The sequence below is a fragment of the Dendrobates tinctorius genome, unplaced genomic scaffold (assembly GCF_039654945.1).
Source record: "Dendrobates tinctorius isolate UK_male_01 unplaced genomic scaffold, ASM3965494v1 ptg000120l, whole genome shotgun sequence".
NCBI lineage: Eukaryota > Metazoa > Chordata > Amphibia > Anura > Dendrobatidae > Dendrobates > Dendrobates tinctorius.
In genome coordinates this window covers 16,362,202-16,384,147 of record NW_027361788.1, presented here as the reverse complement: position 1 = coordinate 16,384,147, position 21,946 = coordinate 16,362,202, and the positions used below count along the sequence as shown (strand labels likewise).

At 45.2% G+C, this 21,946-nt stretch overlaps 1 protein-coding gene across 5 annotated transcripts in view; it reads left to right on the top strand.

Moving 5' to 3' along the window:
* Nucleotides 1-21,946, top strand: part of ARHGAP4 (Rho GTPase activating protein 4) — a 144,166-nt gene that overhangs the window by 79,420 nt on the left and 42,800 nt on the right. For 3 of the 5 annotated variants that reach the window (XR_012235005.1, XM_073590779.1, XM_073590781.1), the window contains exons 5-13: nucleotides 1,192-1,374; nucleotides 1,538-1,666; nucleotides 1,757-1,978; nucleotides 2,065-2,166; nucleotides 3,599-3,793; nucleotides 4,573-4,657; nucleotides 6,084-6,111; nucleotides 7,544-7,646; nucleotides 13,861-13,921. Coding sequence is in view for 3 of the 5 variants with exons in the window: in XM_073590779.1 (XP_073446880.1) it covers nucleotides 1,192-1,374; nucleotides 1,538-1,666; nucleotides 1,757-1,978; nucleotides 2,065-2,166; nucleotides 3,599-3,793; nucleotides 4,573-4,657; nucleotides 6,084-6,111; nucleotides 7,544-7,646; nucleotides 13,861-13,921 (1,108 nt within the window). In the remaining 2 variants the exon portion in view is untranslated. Of the gene's footprint in view, nucleotides 1-1,191; nucleotides 1,375-1,537; nucleotides 1,667-1,756; nucleotides 1,979-2,064; nucleotides 2,167-3,598; nucleotides 3,794-4,572; nucleotides 4,658-6,083; nucleotides 6,112-7,543; nucleotides 7,647-10,991; nucleotides 11,020-13,860; nucleotides 13,922-21,946 lie in introns of all 5 variants that reach the window. The other 2 variants (XM_073590780.1, XR_012235006.1) reach the window with 2 other exon arrangements.

Here is a 21,946-nt window from a genome sequence, read left to right as displayed (position 1 = left end):
CTGGAATGCTATTTGTAGTTTTTACAAAATCAGTTTTATCAACATTAGATTATCACTAGAAGACTAGTAAACCTGCAGCCAGGCAGTCCAACCACGCCCCCCACCACTGTTTGGCAGCTTTCTGTGTATGCACAGTGTATATAGAAAAGAGCCAATCAGAGGTGTGGGCGGGGTTATACAGAGCTCATCATTCAGAGAACTGCTACATCTCTAGCAGATAAAACAAGAATATTATCAAAACTACAGCACGCAGCCGAGTAAGTGATACATCACTATAATAAGGATCTCTGCCTCTACATTATACTGCTCTCAGATGGAGGAGGAAAAAAACCTGGTGACAGATTCCCTTTAAAAACTGACATGCAGAAATGTTCTTGGGTGGAGATGTCCTTTAATTACACTTTAGATATGGGTGTTCCTGTGAAGCTGTAGTTTTCTTGTCTTCTGGTGGCATAATATCAGTATAGTTTCTACGTATATGGCACTATAGTTACATTGTTGCCTTGATGTTTATGTATGGCCCGACGTGAATATCTCTGTAAAACATTCTTGCAGGATTATTGTACGGTATAAAAACTCCTTACATAAAGTATTTACAGTGGCACAAAATGCCTAAATAAATTGCAACATACAGTGCAAAGATAATATACCATGTTGTACCTAAGTCGCAGTGTCACATAATGTCTAAATAGTACCATACGGTGCAAAGATAATATACTGTATTAAAGTAGCAGTGCCATACATTGCCTAAATACGTAGCACCATACAATGCAAAGATAATATACTGTATTGTACCTAAGTAACACTACGAAACATTGCCTTTTACAACACCATACAGTGCAGAGAAAATATACCGTATTGTGCCTAAATAGCAGTTCCAAACATTGCCTTAGATAGTACCATACAATGCAAAGATTACATACTGTACTGCACCTAAATCGCAGTGCCATACATTGCCTTAGGTAGCACCATACAGTGCAGATCATATACCATGCTGTGCCTCAGTAGCAGTGCCATACATTGCCTTAGGTAGCACCATACAGTGCAGATCATATACCATGCTGTGCCTCAGTAGCAGTGCCATACATTGCGTTATTAGATAGAAGTGCACATACCAATGATTTATGCAGTTTTCCCTCAATCCAACTAGATGTTATCTCGGTGAAACATGACTTCTCTTCTTGCTGACAGGCTATGAAGACATACCAGCTGTACCACAATGACTGTCTAAACTCGGAGCACAAACTGCGGGAGGCAGAGAAGCAGGATGAGAAGCGCACAGGCAAAGTGAGCGAGCAGACGCTGAGCTCACCGGTGGCTGAGAGAGGGCCGAGACGTAGCTCGCTGAAAAAGAGCGAGAGGCTTGTTGAGAAGGTAAGGAGGGTCTTAGTGCAAAATGTGTAACGCGGGTTTGGCCACTGACTTATAGAAGTGCTGTCCTCTTATATTGCGAAGGGATCAGTTGTCTTGTAATGCAGGCCATTTACATGAGCTAGCTAGCCAATATTCTATAAATATATCTATTTTTTATTTTTAGAGGTTGAAAAAATACCTGGAGAACAGTCAAAAATGCACAAAGGCCCGAAATGAATATCTCATCAACTTGAACACGGTGAACTCCAACCTGAACAACTACTATATCAATGACGTCAGCGACCTGATCGATGTAGGTGGCTCCTGCAGTTCTCTCCTTCATTCTGGATCATTACTCATGCCCCCCTAGTAATGTTCCCACTTTCTTTTTTTCCCCTGGCAGTGTTGTGATCTTGGCTTTCACCTTTCCCTTGGGAAGACAATGCGGGTATTCTTGCAGGCTGAGGAACGAGTCCAAGCCTCCCGACACCAAGGTCTTCAGGCCATTGAAGGGGCAGTTGACAACTTGGATGCCCAGGCTGACAAACACAAGATGATGGAGATGCGAGGTGACGCCTTTTGTCCTCCAGCACGATTTGAATTCCAGCCCCACGAGGGTGATGAGGTATGGACCTGCTTGTCTTTTGGGGTCATCCAAAATAAATATGTAGTTTTTTTTGTAACTACATATGTCATGTTCTTCATCTCCAGGTGTTGGAGGTCCGATCTGAGCCACTTTTTCACCAAGAGCTGATCACCAGATTTCAACATATTCAGTCCAGACTGGAAAGCGAGCATCTAGAAACTGAAGAAGTACGTTACACCTTAAAGGGATTATTCCAAGTTAACAATTGGACTCTGAAATGCCCCAATGTAATGAAGTGATTGCTGTAAATTTAGCATCTATAGGACTACTCTACTCTGTTATCTCCAGCAGTCCTATAGACATTCGGACTGCTGGGGAGGAAAAAAATGTCCTCTTTTTGAGGCAGCTTGGTTCATGCATTATGGTTGTACCTATACTTCATTCTAGCATTCTTTCGAATTGGTTTGCAGCACCTAGTCCATCAGCCTTGTTAGAAATCTGTAGCAGTGATTAGCAGGCAGGACACAATATTATATGTTCATCATGCCACAACGTTGACCTTGTGCCAGTTCAGCTAATCAAAAGAGGAGCCGTGGGTGACGAGAGGTAAGAGATGGTTCTCCTCCCGTCCAGCAGCCATAGATTACTGACTTGGCCGATGGACTGAGCCCTGTGAATCGATTCACACCAACTCTGCTCCATTCCCATTATCCTTTCCCATCCCTTGGTTGAACCTGTGGGATATCTCAACAGAGCCCTCACCAATTCCATTCTAAAGGCCCCGTCACACTAAGCGATCTCGCTAACGAGATCGCTGATTTTGTGACACATCAGCGATCTCGCCAGCGAGATCGCTGTGTGTGATGGGGATCAGCGACCGGCCCCCCTGCCGGTTATCGCTGATCGTGCTCGAGCGGCCTGGGCCATTTTTCGATCGCTGGTCTCCCGCTGGCCAACGCGCATCGCTGCGTGTGGCAGCGAGAGACCAGTGATCAGCGACGCTGGACGCTGGTTGCTGATGTAAACGTCGGGTATCCAGGAGCCGCGGCTTCTAGATACCCGATGTTTACCTTGGAAACTAGCGTGTACGCCGGTTTCCAAGATAAACAGCAGGTATCCAGGAGTTGCGTGGCTCCTGGATACCCGACGTTTACATTAGAAACCAGCGTCCAGCGTCGCTGGTCCTGATCGCTGACAGCTCACCAGCGATCAGCCTAACGATGTCCCAGCGATCCCATCATGTCTGATCGTTGGTGGGATCGCTGGGACATCATTTAGTGTGATGGGGCCTTAAGTCACCGGTGTCCTTTGGACATTGGTCAATGCTGGTGGTGCCCATTATATAATAGATCCAGAATTGTGTTGTTATTTCTTTTATGTAATAGAAGTCAGAAAGCAAATGTGAACAGAGCCTTAGACAGAGCATTCAATGCTACTGAGCAAGACTGACAAGGGAATTGGTCATTCCCATGGGTCCTCAGCTTTGTTCCATGCTCATACATATGATTCATGGAGCCTAGTTGGATGAAATGAGGTGGGTCTGGGCATGGCAAATTATTGAAAATAATATGGAGGACCCTTTCACCACCAAAAGTTGTAGCAGTTTAATTAAAATTGGGAGCAATTAACATTTACATTCTAAGCCTGTTTTCTTTGCAGGTGAACAAGACTCTTAAGGCTACTCTCCAGTCTCTACTAGACCTCATTGGAGCTGATGACTTCGACTTGTCCGATGCATTTCAGTCCAGCCAGTCCACCGAATCATTAAAATCCACGGGATCAGACACCAGCAGTAAGACAAGCACGGCTAAAAGACGGGCCAACCAGCAGGACACGGAGACCTTCTATGTTACGGTGAGAAGGGAATAGGATGGTGAATAATATGAGGCTTGGTCTTTTGAGGTCGAGGGCCATAAATGTGAGGACCTAACAGAAAAAAATGCAGTTATGAAAGCCCTCAATGGAAGTTTTGGAAGACTTAGACAAATGACCATTCAAAGATACCCAACAATGCCACCATTCAAAATCTACTCATTCTCCTGGTGTCTCTCTACGGTTCCATTCACCAGGCTAATGGCCCATTTTGTACTTTAGCACAATAAGCTGCCACTCAACATCACTAGTAATTACATATCTTCATCCCATAGCAGCAAGTGAATGGGCCATTAGTCTGATATGGAATGACTGGTTGTTAACCTAGATTCTTCGGAGGAGTTGTCTGGTTTGTAAAACCCCTTTTTAAAGGCCTTGTTAGGGAATTCAGAGTTAATAGAGGAGGATCCCGTATTCAGAACCCTCATTTATTAGCCAGAATGGAGAGTGGGCGACAAAGAGCAACTCTTGTCTCTCTGAAGGACTTGGCACATCCATGATCTACATGGACAAGGAATTAAAAGTCTCTAAGACTTCAACATCAATCATCCTTGGGATGAAAGTACCTGTGGATATTTCCATAGGCAGTATGGTAATGTAGAGATAGATCCATGTTCATCATGAATGGATTGGAGACACTGTGCCGGATGCAGAATTATAAGATGTAGATTAACTTCCTGTGGATGGTCCCTGCTGTTCTGATGCTTCCATGTTTGGTGTGGCTGATATCTGCTTACTTGTACTTTTCTTTTCTGTTTTAGAAATTGCAGAAGTATCTTGCAGGGAGAAGCACTATATGTAAATTACAGTCAAAGCGAGACCGGCTGAAGGAGGCCATAGATAAAGGCAAGTGTATTGTGCTCAGTAGAACTTGGGAGTTGTCGAGTTTCCGGTCAAATGTCTTCCAGTTTTTTGCGAAGAATCTCTAAATTATCCTGTAAACCTTAAATACAACGCTTTTGTCTTTCATAGGTTGACATTGTCATTTAATTATGTGACTGGTTCCCCAGCCATCCTCCAGCTCTGTTCACACTTGTACAGAAGTGGGCAAAGCAAGAGAACACCTGGGCAAGCGATATTGACCTCTGCCACCATCTTCATTACTATGGATGGAGAGAGTGCTGCGTTCAATGCTCATGAAGAAAATGATCATGGGGTGGCCTGACATTTAATCAAAACGGCTCACTGACATGTGAAAATTTAGGACCCCTTTAAGGCTATAAGTGGCTGCTATTAAGATTGGGTTCTTCGATCATATTGACACAAGGTTCCCTTCTATAAGTACCCGCTATACCGGTTGAACCAGTTCTGGCAACACTTGGAGGAGGCTCTCCAGTTTTCACTATCTCCATTATATAAAAGCTTGCTTGCTCAGAACAGCGTCACTCTTGCCTTTATGTAGTTTATGATATTGCAGCTTACCTGTAATGACTTAAAGTATAACCATCTTTTTAATTTTTAGTTCATAAATCAATAGTACACATGAAAGTAAGAAACTTTGTAATATCTCTTATGAGAGAATTTCTCTTCTTTCTCCTCCTAGACTTAACTTTCTGTCTCATAATTCTGACAGTTGGTGCTCATAAAGTTCTATGGAGGAACTGGAGGCAGGCACAGACATTCTACTGCAAGTTCTCCTGAAATTACAGTTGCATTTTAAACTTATGGTAAAAAAAAAAAGTTAAACTGTATCTATTTCAGGAGAACTTGCAGTAGAATGTATGTGTTGATCCTTAGCTTTGCCTCTCTCCATAGAACTTTATAAGCACCAACTGTCATCTCCCATCCCAGTAGTGGAAAAATCTGTCTCCTCTGAACACAGATTTTTCCCGTCAATTGAGAGTGAAAGCTCAGTAGTCCAGGAGGTGACAGAAGCAGATTTCTCTGATAAGATATATTACAAAGTGTCTTATTTTGATATGTACTATTAATTTATGAAATGAGACTTCAAACCACTATTACTTTTTAAATTATTTTCAGCTGCAATACCAGACACAGCCTGTGGAGCAGAGTGGCGCTGTTTCCCAAAATCTCATGTAACCTTTTTAAAATAAAAATGTATATTGTGTCCACTTATCTGTCCTCGTTTCCATTAAAGTATATTATAATAGCATATTATATAGCAAAGTACATCAAGATCTGCTAAGCAATAATTATTTCCTAAGCTGCTCTAATAAGTAGATGTATTCAAATTATATATCAGAACGGCTGAGGAAGTTGCCATGTTTCTGTGCATTCTGCAATTTCTCACTTTTTCCATTTTCCTTTGCAGCTGCTGAATCGCACAGTCACATCTCTGGGTATGTACGCCGTATGTTTTCTGTATTGGGGGTACAGAGGAGGAACGGGAAGTTGACTCTTTAGCAGATATGGATTTATTTAGTATATCAGATAAAAAAAAAAACATAAAACTCACACCACAAGGCAATGATTGACCCTGGTTTTTGCTTTCCCCGCTGACTCCCTTTTCTTCTTATTACAAAGCTGCAAGTTAAATAAAAAATGTTTTCTGTAGCCACCACTAGAGGGAGTTATAGATCTCACAACATACTGTTTTATAATAGAGTTCAATGGAGACTGCAATAAACTCCTCAGCTCCCTCTTATGGTGAATACAGGTAGCTACCATTTTTAACTGAGCTCCTCAGCTCCCTCTAGTGGTGACCACAGGCACACATAATTATATAATTTAGTTCTATATATTCAGGGGATTTGAAGCTGTATAGAAAAAATTGGAATGTTGCTAAAATATACAAAACATTTTTGATCCTAATAACAAAATCTGGACATTTAACATTAAATTCATTCTTTGCCTTGAAGCTTTTGGATGGGTGACCAGCTGATCCATTTGACAATATCGTGAGACCAGGGGAGAACCAATCCCCCATTATAGCGATCGGTGGAGTTAACAATAATGACCTATCCAATGGATAGTTGACGATTTATTTAGACTGGAATCAACCTATTGTTGCCCTTTTTGTCATTTGCTGCTCCTTGACAAAAAAAAGTACTTAGTCCAGGATTAGAGAAAAAGTTATGTTTTTTTCCCCCACCAAAACAGCGCCCATCCTGGGCACAGGTTGTATCTGGTATTGCAGTGCATTCTTATTCATGTTTTGGGGCTGAGCTGCAGTAAGAGGTACAAAACTTAGACAAGACTGGCATTGTCTACAGGTGCAAAGCCTTTTCTCCTAATCCTGGACAGTTGCTTTAGTAAACAAAGCCTTTATTAGGCGTTGTGTATATAATACTATCCCTTGGCATTTTTTCCTTTTTTATTTGATCCTGTCTATTGGATATCATCCTGTTTAATGATAAATGACTCTAATGAAGTTTGTGTCTTTATGTAATGGAGGCCAGAATATTATCTATGTTTATAGCCTCTGTTATATTATAACGTAGGTGCTACCGACAAATTTGGCCACAACATGGGTTCAGCATGACCAAAGATTGATTTTGCAATATGCAGGTCAATGGGGTTTGAATTGCGACCCACGGGCTGCAACAAGTCACAAAAAATCATAACCATTTGGATTTTTTGTGATTTGGTTTTTGCGGTCGTGGTACCTTATGGGTACCAACGTGACCCCATTCATCTACATTATTCTGCAGCATACAGCGATCTTTTTGCTGCTTGATCCGTGTTGCAGCCGCAGTCGCCGCGTAACCCCATCCTTTATGTGAAGCGAGGATTTGCTTGTGGGTGAATTGTATGTCCCACGGTTGGTTTCAGGCAGGAGTCCAGCACCAGTAAGTCTCAAAGGGCGAGAAGGCAGAGACCATCCTCCCAGTATAACCACAAACTGTTTAACGGGGACTTGGAGGAGTTTGTGCAGGTACCCGCCATATCTGCTGCCCCTTTCTTTGCTTCCTGATCTGGCTTGCTTTCCCTTTTGAGGAATTTACTGCTGCGTTGCTCATTCCAGAAGCCTTCACTGCATAGGACTATCCCTTCCGATGCAAATATCTATCACCTCGCTGCTGAATGATCTCACAGTCTGAGCTTCTGCTGCTGATAGGACTCTTATGTTAGGTTTTTCTTTTCACTCTCTTATTCCACATTATCTTTTTTATTTCTGTATTTCAGTTTTTATGCCTAACAGTGCCAGCCACTCTACCCCATGCCCCCATAGTGCCCGATATTGTACTTCCATATAAATGCCAGCCTTAGGGGGACCTGCCACTTATTCTGTCATCTCTTGTATTACCCAAGAAATATCAATTCTGGAGCATCTTTTCTTTCAATTCTGCTTTGTGCCGTTCCTCTGATGTTCCGCCTGGAAATTTAGGAATAAATTGACAATTAGATGTTACCATTCACTTATCAAAGAGATATGTCCCCCCCGTACAGTCCGTCACTTGCAATGTTAGTGGACAGTAGCAGATTTTGTAGGCACACACTCCCTCAACAGGTAGCCCATGTGAGTGGACCCTGCTGTCCCTGAGCCCACTTAGCATTTGTAACACATGACAAAATGAGGCCTGACACCTATTAAACTGTACGTGATTGACTGCTGACTCCATGCATAGCACTTGTAACAGACTCATAAGTGGGTGCTGTTGTACCTAATAGCTCAACATTGATAAACCAACATATACAGTAGGTGCTCAAATCTCTACTTTGGCGACATGCACCTTTTATCATACCCGCATTTCATAGTTGCCAACAGTCTGTGTGTGTCCGGGACTGTCTCTATTTTTTGGCAATCGAGAAAAGTAGTGGAGCTTGCTTAAAAAGGACCTGTCACTTGCTCTAAAAACTGAATTAAATACCTTGGAAAAATTCCTGAGTTCCCCTGATTCTACCGCTCTTTTCCATTTTGCACTGCGTCGCTCCATTGCTGAGATATTAACATTTGTTTCTTCTGGAGTGCAGTATGTGAAATCTCTGCTTGTAATGAAACTGGGCGTTTCTTCAGAGTCCTCACTGGGGGCGTGTGTCTTCACTCATGCCTCCTACACGCTGCCAATCACAGCTCGGCATCCAATTCTGCAGTCTGTCAGACTCAGAGGCAGCGTAGCTGTGATTGGCAGTGTCTGGGAGGGAGGGATGAAAGGACACACCCCCAGAGAAGAGTCTGAAGTATCGCTCAATTGGTCTACAGAAGAGATTTCACATACTGTGATCCAGAAGAAACAAATGTGAATATCTCTGAAATGGAGCAACACAGAGCAAAATAGCAAAGTGACACAAAATCACAGGAGGTCACTCACTTTTTTTTTTTACAAGGTATTGATCTCAGTTTCTTGGATCAAGTGACACATCAGCTTTAAATCACACCACAGATTTGAAGGTTACATCCAGTCTGTCTTTCGCTGAGCTCAGTGGGACTTAATCAGCAAAGTTGGTATATACAATCTGTATTTTACCTTCTTTTTGCTCACATAAGAAGTTTTAAAGATAAAGATCATTATCATCTATCACTTGTCATTATCTCTCTTCCTTTGCTTAATCTCTTCTTCCCTTTTGCAGACCAATCTTTACTTCCCTTCTCATGTTCTACCATTCTATAGTATGTGCTCTGCTTTCTATGTCCTATATGACCCTTTTTGTAATGAAAACGTGTTATACAACATATTACTCCTGGTATAATGGGCTAAATCTACACAAATATCCATACATAAGTGTTTGTAATGGGGTGATGATGAAGAAAAGGGACACAAACTTTTAAGATCACTCACCCCTTCCTTTATAAATGTAACATTCTTTCATTATACTCATGAGTTAGCTCTACAGATTTTTAAAGGGCGATTCCATTTACCATTTATAATGAATATCAATAATACAAAATCTTCCCTACATTAAATCCCATAGTTATTTTATGACATTGGTCATTCTTATTTCCAAGTCTCCCATTACATCTGAGGACGGTGCACAGAATTGACGGTGTTTCACCCTGTGTGCATTCCTGTTTCTCCTGTAATATAGCAGATAATAGTCTTAAATAAGTTTCCTAAGAAACCAAGCATAAAATGCAAAATTTGCCTAGATTTGGATTGATCACTGGATCCTCGATGAGACCTTCTTGAAGATTTTCCTGGCCTCCTCCATCTAGAGCATGACACCTTCCTGAAGATTCCCCTGACCACCTACAGATGTAGCATGACACCTTTTTGACCCCCTGGCCCCCTTCATTTGTAGCATGACATCTACCTAAAGGTACCCCTGGCCTCCTTCACATATAGCTTGACACCTTCTTGAAAGTTCTTCTGGCTTCCTTTATCTGTAGCATGACACCTTACTGAAGGTTACCCTGGCATCCTTCACCTGTAGCATGACACCTTCTTGAAAGTTCTCCTGGTCTCCTCCAGGTGGAGCATGACACCTTCCTGAAGGTTTCCCAAACCTCCTTCACATGTAGCATATCACCTTCCTGAAGCTTCCCCTGACCTCCTCCACCTGAAACATGGCACCTTACTGAAGGTTCTCCTGGCCTCCTCCACCTTGAGCATAATACCTCCTTGAAAGTTCCCATGACCTCCTTCACATATAGCATGAAACGTCTTGAAAAACGTTCTCCTGGCCTCCTTCATTTGTAGCATGTTACTTTTCTGAAGGTTCCCCTGACCTCCTCCACGTTCAGCATGACACCTTCTTGAAGGTTCTCCTGTCCTCCTCCACCTGTAGCATGATACCTTACTGAAAGTTCCCCTGACCCTCTGTATTTGTAGCACCAGAGCTTCTTAAAGGTCCTTTCTGTAGTATGACACCTTCTTGAAGGTTCTCCTGCCTCCTCCATCTTGAGCATGACACTTTCATGTCCTGAATGGAGGCATCATGATCCACCTTGTCCCCCTTGCTGTGTATTTGATCTTATAGATGGGGAGATTTACTTATGGCAGTGGACATGGGCAAATCTTAATACCTACAGACACTGAGGCCATCATAATCCAAAGAAGCAACCAATTTGGACTTCACAGGTTGGGAATTAGAAATTGACATATAGTTTTGCTAGGCTCTTAACTTTCTCGTCTACAAAAATGTACTTTTTTTTGCATTTTTTTTGTATTCCACACTTGAATTTACTTAATCCGAAGCCTGCCTCTACTTTCTATTTGCTATAAGTGATTTACCTCTTGCTGATCACATGGGCCTGATATCATTCTGCTTGTGCTTGCAGTTAACCCTTTACAGACCGATCCTCTCTTTGTCTTTTTCCCCCCCCCCTCTCTGCTTGCAGGAGACGGCGGTACCTGTCCCGCGCCAAGGTACACTTCAGTAATTCTTCTCTTCATGCATGGCTTTCAGCGCTGTTGTGTCTGCTTGCAGTCTTTATTGTTGCTTTTCTTTCCCAATTATTTCATATGTCATCTTATTGCTTTTCTGTATGGTTTGAGGTTGTGGGATTAAATAGTAATGGCCAGAAGTAGAACATTCATCAGGACCCTGCCCCCCCATATAGCCCCCATCTGTATGAATACAGCCAATGATCTGTATGATCAGCCTAAGAGGTCTGGCTAGATTGGAACAACCTGGTCTTTAATTAAAGATCATTTTGCAGGTCTGTGTCTCAGGATGTTTTCGTTTGCCCCTGACTTTGTTATTTCCAAAAACTTACAATATCAGAGGTTTTAATCAATGGTGGTCAGAGCGTTGTGACCCCCTGATTACTGAAACAGAGAGAAGGAAACTAAGCGAGTGTTGTGTCCTACTGAGACTACTCAATAGAAAGTCAATGAACTTGTCTGTAGCAAACGCTGCCTCTCTTCGTTTCATTCTCTTCGATTTTGTGATCAGTGGGGTATCAGCAACAGGATGACATTGATGATAAATTCTGTCATTTATGTCAAAAGTTTTTTTTAAATTACTTTTATTTTTAAATGCATGCTCTGCGGAATACAGATTATCTAAAGTGTTCAGATGGGTTACAAATAATAAAATAATTAATATTCGTCCTCACTAATCCACTGTAGTTCCCGTTCTGCACTTTCCTAGTCCCTGATAGTCTGGGCTGCTTGGTCCCATTCTCGACACACTGGAAATGTGACCTGCCTTAGTCATTGTTTGTCTGAGAGGGTAATGTGATTGTGGACAGGACCAAAAAGAACAGATGAGCAAGGACTGGGTTAGGGACTGAACTGAAGCTGCCGGGGTTTTAAGAGCGCAATTGTTTTGTTTTAAGATTTTTAGCAGTCTGAACACTTAAAACTATTTTTTCCCATAATGTGCCTTTAAATTGAAATAAGAGGAGAAGCTAGCTACTTTCTTCTTCATCGATGTAACCATTAAACCACACTTCCAAGCAATCTCTGATTTTTAAGGTGATAAAGAAACTATTTTTAACCAGTCTGAACACTTAAAAAAATGTGTAATTCCCTCAAAATGCCCCTTTAAATTAAATTAGGAGAAGTTAGCTACTTCCTTCTTCACTGATGTAACCACTGAGCCACACTTCCAATCAATCCCTATTTATAAGTTGATAAAAGTATATATATATATATATATATATATACATATATATATATTTATTTATTTATTTAACCAGTCTGTACACTTAAATGTTTCTATTTTCCTCAGAATGCCCCTTTAAACCAAATTAGGAGTAGGAGGAGAAGCAAACTACTTCCTTCTTCACCAATGTAACCATTGAGCCACACTTCCAAGAAATCCCTGTTTTTTAAGTTGATAAAAAAAAATTTCAACCACTCTGAACACTTGAAAAATGGTTTTATTTTCCCCAGAATTCCCCTTCAAACCAAATTAGGAGGAGAAGCTAGCTACTTCCTTCTTCCCTGATATAACCACTGAGCCACACTTCCAAGCAATCCCTGTTTTTTAAGGTGATAAAGAAATTATTTTTAACCAGTCTGAACATTTAAAAAAATGTGTAATTCCCTCAAAATGCCCCTTTAAACCAAACTAGGAGGAGAAGTTAGCTACTTCCTTCTTCACCGATATAACTACTGAGCCAAACTTCCAATCAATTCCTATTTTTTAGTTGATAAAAGTATATGTATATACATATATATATATATTTAACCAGTCTGTACATGTAAATGTTATTATTTTCCTCAGAAAGCCCCTTTAAACCAAATTAGGAGTAGAAGGGGAAGCTAACTACTTCCTTCTTCACCAATGTAACCATTGAGCTACACTTCCAAGAAATCCCTGTTTTTAAGTTGATAAAAAAATATTCTGAACACTTGAAAAATCATTTTATTTTCCACAGAATGCCCCTTCAAACCAAATTAGAAGAAACTAGCTACTTCCTTCTTCCTTGATGTAACCACTGAGCCACACTTCCAAGCAATCCCTGTTTTTAAGTTGATTATTAGGGTGATAAAGAAAATTATTTTTAACCAGTCTGAACACTTAATTTTTTTCCCCCTAGAATGCCACTTTAAATCAAACTAGGAGGCGAAGCTAGCTACTCCCTCCTTCACCGATGTAACCATTGAGCCACACTTTCGAGAAATACCTGTTTTTCAACTTGATAAAAATTATCGCTTTATAGTGTTCCAGCTGAATTGAAGTCATTGTCACATCTTATCTAATGAATAGTTAAAGGGACCGTCCAGGATTACAACAACTTGGCTGCCCTCTTTCAGAAATATAGCTAATACGGCTGTTATAGGAGATGTTCATGTGTTGCCGGAGTGACACTTTACATACTCCTCATGATAGTAGCAGAGGAAGTATTTTCTTGTAAAAGAAACAGGATGTGGCATCATGCGGTTCTATTCTGGAGGAAGCCGGCGAAACACATCACTATATTGAATGGCTTCTCGGAAGGCTTAGTTGTCCCATGGTTCAATGGTCTCCAAGACTGCGTGAAGACTTCCCAAGACTTCTCCATGTTGCTGGAAGCTGAATAGCCGTGTATATAGGGTGGACTCTTGTAGAATACTGATTGGTAGCCCCCTTCCGTTGTATTTAGTCTATTATGGGCTTCATTGACTTTCCCCGTGCTTACCCCCACCGTGTATTTCTGCCCGGTCAGCAGTGAGCAGCCATTATCAACGTAGTGAAAATGGTAGCAAAGAAGAAGACGTCTTATGGCCTGCTCATGCCATTTTCTTGTCTTTTCTCTTGGTGTCTCGACCACCCAGAGTTCAGGAGAAGCCATTCCACGGGTTGTATCGAGCTGTATCCGCTTCATAAACCTGCACGGTAGGTAAACTCTTCAGAGGCCATTTGCGTTTAGCTGGCAAAATTGCTCCTTACATTATAGTATCGCCACCCCCTTATGGGTCAGGGTGGTCCTTTTGTCCTCCGGCCCAGTTTTGTCCTAGTGGAGTTGGAAGCAAGAAAATATGAAATCCAGTTGGAAACCATAACGCAACAAAAAGGTGTAACACCTAAAGGGAATCTGTCACCAGGATTTTGTTACCTCATCTGAGTGCAGCATAAGTGATGAAAACCTGGTGACCGATTCCCTTTAAAGGGTCATTCCCAAGATACTAAGTAATTCCCTATTCACAGTATAGGCGATGGAATATTGATCGATGGGGGTCTGACCACTGGAGGGATCTGCTCTATTCATTGTCTATGGGACTCCTGCTGAGAGCAGCACTTCGCCATTTCTGGAAGTTCCATAGATGGAGCAGAAGGCTATGGAAGGCAACTGATATGGCGTAAATGGCTAAGGGTGTAGAATTTGCTAAATGTGTGAACCAATAATCAAGGGTATTTTTGGAAAACGTCTTATTTCCATAACCTATCACTTGCCATAAATATGTACCGTTGTACTTGAGTATTAGCCGAGGCACCTAATTTTACCAAAAAAACTGGGAAAACTTATTGACTCAAGTATAAACCAGGTATGCATTGTTCCCTCATCCCTATCCTGGTCTGCATGGCTCTTCATCCCTATCCTGGTATGCATGGCTTCTCATCCATATCCTGGTCTGCATAGCCCCCCATCCCCATCCTTGTCTGCATGGCTCCTCATCTCTATCCTGGTATGCATGATTCCTGATCCCCATCCTAGTCTGCCTGGCTCCTCATCCCTATCCTGGTATGCATGGCTCCTCATCCTTATCCTGGTCTGCATGGCTTCTGATCCCCATCCTAGTCTGCCTGGCTCCTCATCCCTATCCTGGTATGCATGGCTCCTCATCCTTATCCTGGTCTGCATGGCTTCTGATCCCCATCCTAGTCTGCCTGGCTCCTCATCCCTATCCTGGTCTGCATGGCTTCTGATCCCCATCCTAGTCTGCCTGGCTCCTCATCCCTATCCTGAACTGCCTGGCTCCTCATCCCTATCCTGGTCTGCATAGCCCCCTCATCCCTATCCTGGTATGCATGGCCGCTCTCATCCCCATTGTGGTATGCATGTGGCTCCTCATCCCCATCCTGATATTCATGGCTCCTCATCCCTATCGTGATCAGCATGGCTCTTCATCCCTATCCTGGTATGCATGGCCCTCATCCCTATCCTGGTATGCATGGCCGCTCTCATCCCCATCCTGGTATGCATGTGGCTCTTCATCCCTAGCCTGGTCTGCATGGCTCCTCATCCCTATCATGGTATGCATGGCTCCTCATCCCTATCCTGGTATGCATGGCCCCCTCATCCCCATCCTGGTATGCATGTGGCTCCTCATCCCTATCCTGGTATTCATGGCTCTTCATCCCTATCCTGGTATGCATAGCTCCTCATCCCTATCCTGGAATGCATGGATCCTCATCCCTATCCTGTTATGCATGGTTCTTCATCCCTATCCTGGTATACATGCCTCCTCATCCCTATCCTAGTATGCATGGTTCTTCATCCCTATCATGGTATGCTTGGCTCCTCCTCCTTATCCTGGTATACATGGTTCATCATCCCTATCCTGGTATGCATGGCTCCACATCCCTATCATGGTATGCATGGCTCCTCATCCCTATCCTGGTATGCATGCCTCCTCATCCTTATCCTGGTATACATGGTTCTTCATCCCTATCCTGGTATGCATGCCTCCTCATCCATATCCTGGTATGCATAGCTCCTCATCCCTATCCTGGTATGCATGGCTGCTCATCCCTATCCAGGTATGAATGACTCCTCATCCCTATCCTGGTCTGCATGGTTCCTCATCCCTATCCTGGTATGCATGGCTCCTCATCCCTATCCTGCTATGCATGCCTCCTCATCCCTATCCAGGTATGCATGGCTCTTCATCCCTATCCTGGAATGCATGCCTCCTCATTCCTATCCTGGTATACATGGTTCCTCATCCCTATCCTGGTATGCATGGTTCTTCATCCCTATCCAGGTATGCATGGCTCCTCATCCCTATCCAGGTATGCATGGCTCCTCATCCCTATCCTGGTATGCATGGCTCCTCATCCTTATCCTGGTCTGCATGGCTTCTGATCCCCATCCTAGTCTGCCTGGCTCCTCATCCCTATCCTGGTCTGCATGGCTTCTGATCCCCATCCTAGTCTGCCTGGCTCCTCATCCCTATCCTGGTATGCATGGCTCCTGATCCCCATCCTAGTCTGCCTGGCTCCTCATCCCTATCCTGGTATACATGGTTCTTCATCCCTATCCAGGTATGCATGGCTCCTCATCCCTATCCAGGTATGCATGGCTCCTCATCCCTATCCTGGTATGCATGGCTCCTCATCCCTATCCTGGTATGCATGGCTCCTCATCCCCATCCAGGTATACATGGCTCCTCATCCCTATCCTGGTCTACATGGTTCCTCATCCCTATCCTGGTATGCATGGCTCCTCATCCTTATCCTGGTATGCATGCCTCCTCATCCCTATCCAGGTATGCATGGCTCTTCTTCCCTATCCTGGTATGCATGCCTCCTCATTCCTATCCTGGTATACATGGTTCCTCATCCCTATCCTGGTATGCATGGTTCTTCATCCCTATTCAGGTATGCATGGCTCCTCATCCCTATCCAGGTATGCATGGCTCCTCATCCCTATCCTGGTATGCATGGCTCCTCATCCCTATCCTGGTATGCATGGCTCCTCATCCCTATCCTGGTATGCATGGCTCCTCATCCCTATCCTGGTATGCATGGCTCCTCATCCCCATCCAGGTATGCATGGCTCCTCATCCCTATCCTGGTCTGCATGGTTCCTCATCCCTATTCTGGTATGCATGGCTCCTCATCCTTATCCTGGTCTGCATGGCTTCTGATCCCCATTCTAGTCTGCCTGGCTCCTCATCCCTATCCTGGTCTGCATGGCTTCTGATCCCCATCCTAGTCTGCCTGGCTCCTCATCCCTATCCTGGTATGCATGGCTCCTGATCCCCATCCTAGTCTGCCTGGCTCCTCATCCTTATCCTGGTATACATGGTTCTTCATCCCTATCCAGGTATGCATGGCTCCTCATCCCTATCCAGGTATGCATGGCTCCTCATCCCTATCCTGGTATGCATGGCTCCTCATCCCTATCCTGGTATGCATGGCTCCTCATCCCTATCCTGGTATGCATGGCTCCTCATCCCCATCCAGGTATGCATGGCTCCTCATCCCTATCCTGGTATGCATGACTCCTCATCCCTATCCTGGTCTGCATGGTTCCTCATCCCTATCCTGGTATGCATGGCTCCTCATCCTTATCCTGGTCTGCATGGCTTCTGATCCCCATCCTAGTCTGCCTGGCTCCTCATCCCTATCCTGGTCTGCATAGCCCCCTCATCCCTATCCTGGTATGCATGGCCGCTCTCATCCCCATCCTGGTATGCATGTGGCTCCTCATCCCCATCCTGATATTCATGGCTCCTCATCCCTATTGTGATCAGCATGGCTCTTCATCCCTATCCTGGTATGCATGCCTCCTCATCCCTATCCTAGTATGCATGGTTCTTCATCCCTATCCTGGTATGCATGGCTCATCATACTTATCATGGTATGCATGACTCCTCATCCCTATTCTGGTATGCATGGCCCCCTCATCCCCATCCTGGTATGCATGTGGCTCCTCATCCCCATCCTGGTATGCATGTGGCTCCTCATCCCTATCCTGGTATACATGCCTCCTCATCCCTATCCTGGTCTGCATGGCTCCTGATCCCCATCCTAGTCTGCCTGGCTCCTCATCCTTATCCTGGTATACATGGTTCTTCATCCCTATCCAGGTATGCATGGCTCCTCATCCCTATCCAGGTATGCATGGCTCCTCATCCCTATCCAGGTATGCATGGCTCCTCATCCCTATCCTGGTATGCATGGCTCCTCAACCCTATCCTGGTATGCATGGCTCCTCATCCCTATCCTGGTATGCATGGCTCCTCATCCCCATCCAGGTATGCATGGCTCCTCATCCCTATCCTGGTATGCCTGACTCCTCATCCCTATCCTGGTCTGCATGGTTCCTCATCCCTATCCTGGTATGCATGGCTCCTCATCCTTATCCTGGTCTGCATGGCTTCTGATCCCCATCCTAGTCTGCCTGGCTCCTCATCCCTATCCTGGTCTGCATGGCCTCTGATCCCCATCCTAGTCTGCCTGGCTCCTCATCCCTATCCTGGCCTGCCTGGCTCCACATCCCTATCCTGGTCTGCATAGCTCCCTCATCCCTATCCTGGTATGCATGGCCGCTCTCATCCCCATCCTGGTATGCATGTGGCTCCTCATCCCCATCCTGATATTCATGGCTCCTCATCCCTATCCTGATATGCATGGCCCCCCTCATCCCTATCCTGGTATACATGCCTCCTCATCCCTATCCTAGTATGCATGGTTCTTCATCCCTATCCTGATATGCGTGACTCCTTATCCCTATCATGGTATGCATGGCTCCTCATCCCTATCCTGGCATGCTTGGCTCCTCCTCCTTATCCTGGTATACATGGTTCTTCATCCCTATCCTGGTATGCATGGCTCCACATTTTTATCATGGTATGCATGGCTCCTCATCCCTATCCTGGTATGCATGCCTCCTCATCCTTATCCTGGTATACATGGTTCTTCATCCCTATCCTGGTATGCATGCCTCCTCATCCATATCCTGGTATGAATAGCTCCTCATCCCTATCCTGGTATGCATGGCTGCTCATCCCTATCCAGGTATGCATGACTCCTCATCCCTATCCTGGTCTGCATGGCTTCTGATCCCCATCCTAGTCTGCCTGGCTCCTCATCCCTATCCTGGTATGCATGGCTCCTAATCCCCATCCTAGTATGCCTGGCTCCTCATCCCTATCCTGGCCTGCCTGGCTCCTCATCCCTATCCTGGTCTGCATAGCCCCCTCATCCCTATCCTGGTATGCATGGCCGCTCTCATCCCCATCCTGGTATACATGTGGCTCCTCATCCCCATCCTGATATTCATGGCTCCTCATCCCTATCGTGATCAGCATGGCTCTTCATCACTATCCTGGTATGCATGCCTCCTCATCCCTATCCTAGTATGCATGGTTCTTCATCCCTATCCTGGTATGCATGGCTCCTCATCCCTATCATGGTATGCATAGCTCCTCATCCCTATCCTGGTATGCATGCCTCCTCATTCCTATCCTGGTATACATGGTTCTTCATCCCTATCCAGGTATGCATGGCTCCTCATCCCTATCCAGGTATGCATGGCTCCTCATCCCCATCCAGGTATGCATGGCTCCTCATCCCTATCCTGGTATGCATGGCTGCTCATCCCTATCCAGGTATGCATGACTCCTCATCCCTATCCTGGTCTGCATGGTTCCTCATCCGTATCCTGGTATGCATGGCTCCTCATCCCTATCCTGGTATGCATGCCTCCTCATTCCTATCCTGGTATACATGGTTCCTCATCCCTATCCTGGTATGCATGCCTCCTCCTTCCTATCCTGGTATACATGGTTCTTCATCCCTATCCAGGTATGCATGGCTCCTCATCCCTATCCAGGTATGCATGGCTCCTCATCCCCATCCAGGTATGCATGGCTCCTCATCCCTATCCTGGTATGCATGGCTCCTCATCCCCATCCAGGTATGCATGGCTCCTCATCCCTATCCTGGTATGCATGACTCCTCATCCCTATCCTGGTCTGCATGGTTCCTCATCCCTATCCTGGTATGCATGGCTCCTCATCCTTATCCTGGTCTGCATGGCTTCTGATCCCCATCCTAGTCTGCCTGGCTCCTCATCCCTATCCTGGTCTGCATGGCTTCTGATCCCCATCCTAGTCTGCCTGGCTCCTCATCCCTATCCTGGTATGCATGGCTCCTGATCCCCATCCTAGTCTGCCTGGCTCCTCATCCTTATCCTGGTATACATGGTTCTTCATCCCTATCCAGGTATGCATGGCTCCTCATCCCTATCCAGGTATGCATGGCTCCTCATCCCTATCCAGGTATGCATGGCTCCTCATCCCTATCCTGGTATGCATGGCTCCTCATCCCTATCCTGGTCTGCATGGTTCCTCATCCCTATCCTGGTATGCATGGCTCCTCATCCTTATCCTGGTCTGCATGGCTTCTGATCCCCATCCTAGTCTGCCTGGCTCCTCATCCCTATCCTGGTCTGCATGGCTTCTGATCCCCATCCTAGTCAGCCTGGCTCCTCATCCCTATCCTGGCCTGCCTGGCTCCTCATCCCTATCCTGGTCTGCATAGCTCCCTCATCCCTATCCTGGTATGCATGGCCGCTCTCATCCCCATCCTGGTATGCATGTGGCTCCTCATCCCCATAATGATATTCATGGCTCCTCATCCCTATCCTGATATGCATGGCCCCCCTCATCCCTATCCTGGTATACATGCCTCCTCATCCCTATCCTAGTATGCATGGTTCTTCATCCCTATCCTGATATGCGTGACTCCTTATCCCTATCCTGGCATGCTTGGCTCCTCCTCCTTATCCTGGTATACATGGTTCTTCATCCCTATCCTGGTATGCATGGCTCCACATTTTTATCATGGTATGCATGGCTCCTCATCCCTATCCTGGTATGCATGCCTCCTCATCCTTATCCTGGTATACATGGTTCTTCATCCCTATCCTGGTATGCATGCCTCCTCATCCATATCCTGGTATGAATAGCTCCTCATCCCTATACTGGTATGCATGGCTGCTCATCCCTATCCAGGTATGCATGACTCCTCATCCCTATCCTGGTCTGCATGGCTTCTGATCCCCATCCTAGTCTGCCTGGCTCCTCATCCCTATCCTGGTATGCATGGCTCCTGATCCCCATCCTAGTCTGCCTGGCTCCTCATCCCTATCCTGGCCTGCCTGGCTCCTCATCCCTATCCTGGTCTGCATAGCCCCCTCATCCCTATCCTGGTATGCATGGCCGCTCTCATCCCCATCCTGGTATACATGTGGCTCCTCATCCCCATCCTGATATTCATGGCTCCTCATCCCTATCGTGATCAGCATGGCTCTTCATCCCTATCCTGGTATGCATGCCTCCTCATCCCTATCCTAGTATGCATGGTTCTTCATCCCTATCCTGGTATGCATGGCTCCTCATCCCTATCATGGTATGCATAGCTCCTCATCCCTATCCTGGTATGCATGGCTGCTCATCCCTATCCAGGTATGCATGACTCCTCATCCCTATCCTGGTCTGCATGGTTCCTCATCCCTATCCTGGTATGCATGGCTCCTCATCCCTATCCTGGTATGCATGCCTCCTCATTCCTATCCTGGTATACATGGTTCCTCATCCCTATCCTGGTATGCATGCCTCCTCCTTCCTATCCTGGTATACATGGTTCTTCATCCCTATCCAGGTATGCATGGCTCCTCATCCCTATCCAGGTATGCATGGCTCCTCATCCCCATCCAGGTATGCATGGCTCCTCATCCCTATCCTGGTATGCATGGCTCCTCATCCCTATCCTGGTATGCATGGCTCCTCATCCCCATCCAGGTATGCATGGCTCCTCATCCTTATCCTGGTATGCATGACTCCTCATCCCTATCCTGGTCTGCATGGTTCCTCATCCCTATCCTGGTATGCATGGCTCCTCATCCTTATCCTGGTCTGCATGGCTTCTGATCCCCATCCTAGTCTGCCTGGCTCCTCATCCCTATCCTGGTCTGCATGGCTTCTGATCCCCATCCTAGTCTGCCTGGCTCCTCATCCCTATCCTGGTATGCATGCCTCCTCATTCCTATCCTGGTATACATGGTTCCTCATCCCTATCCTGGTATGCATGCCTCCTCCTTCCTATCCTGGTATACATGGTTCTTCATCCCTATCCAGGTATGCATGGCTCCTCATCCCTATCCAGGTATGCATGGCTCCTCATCCC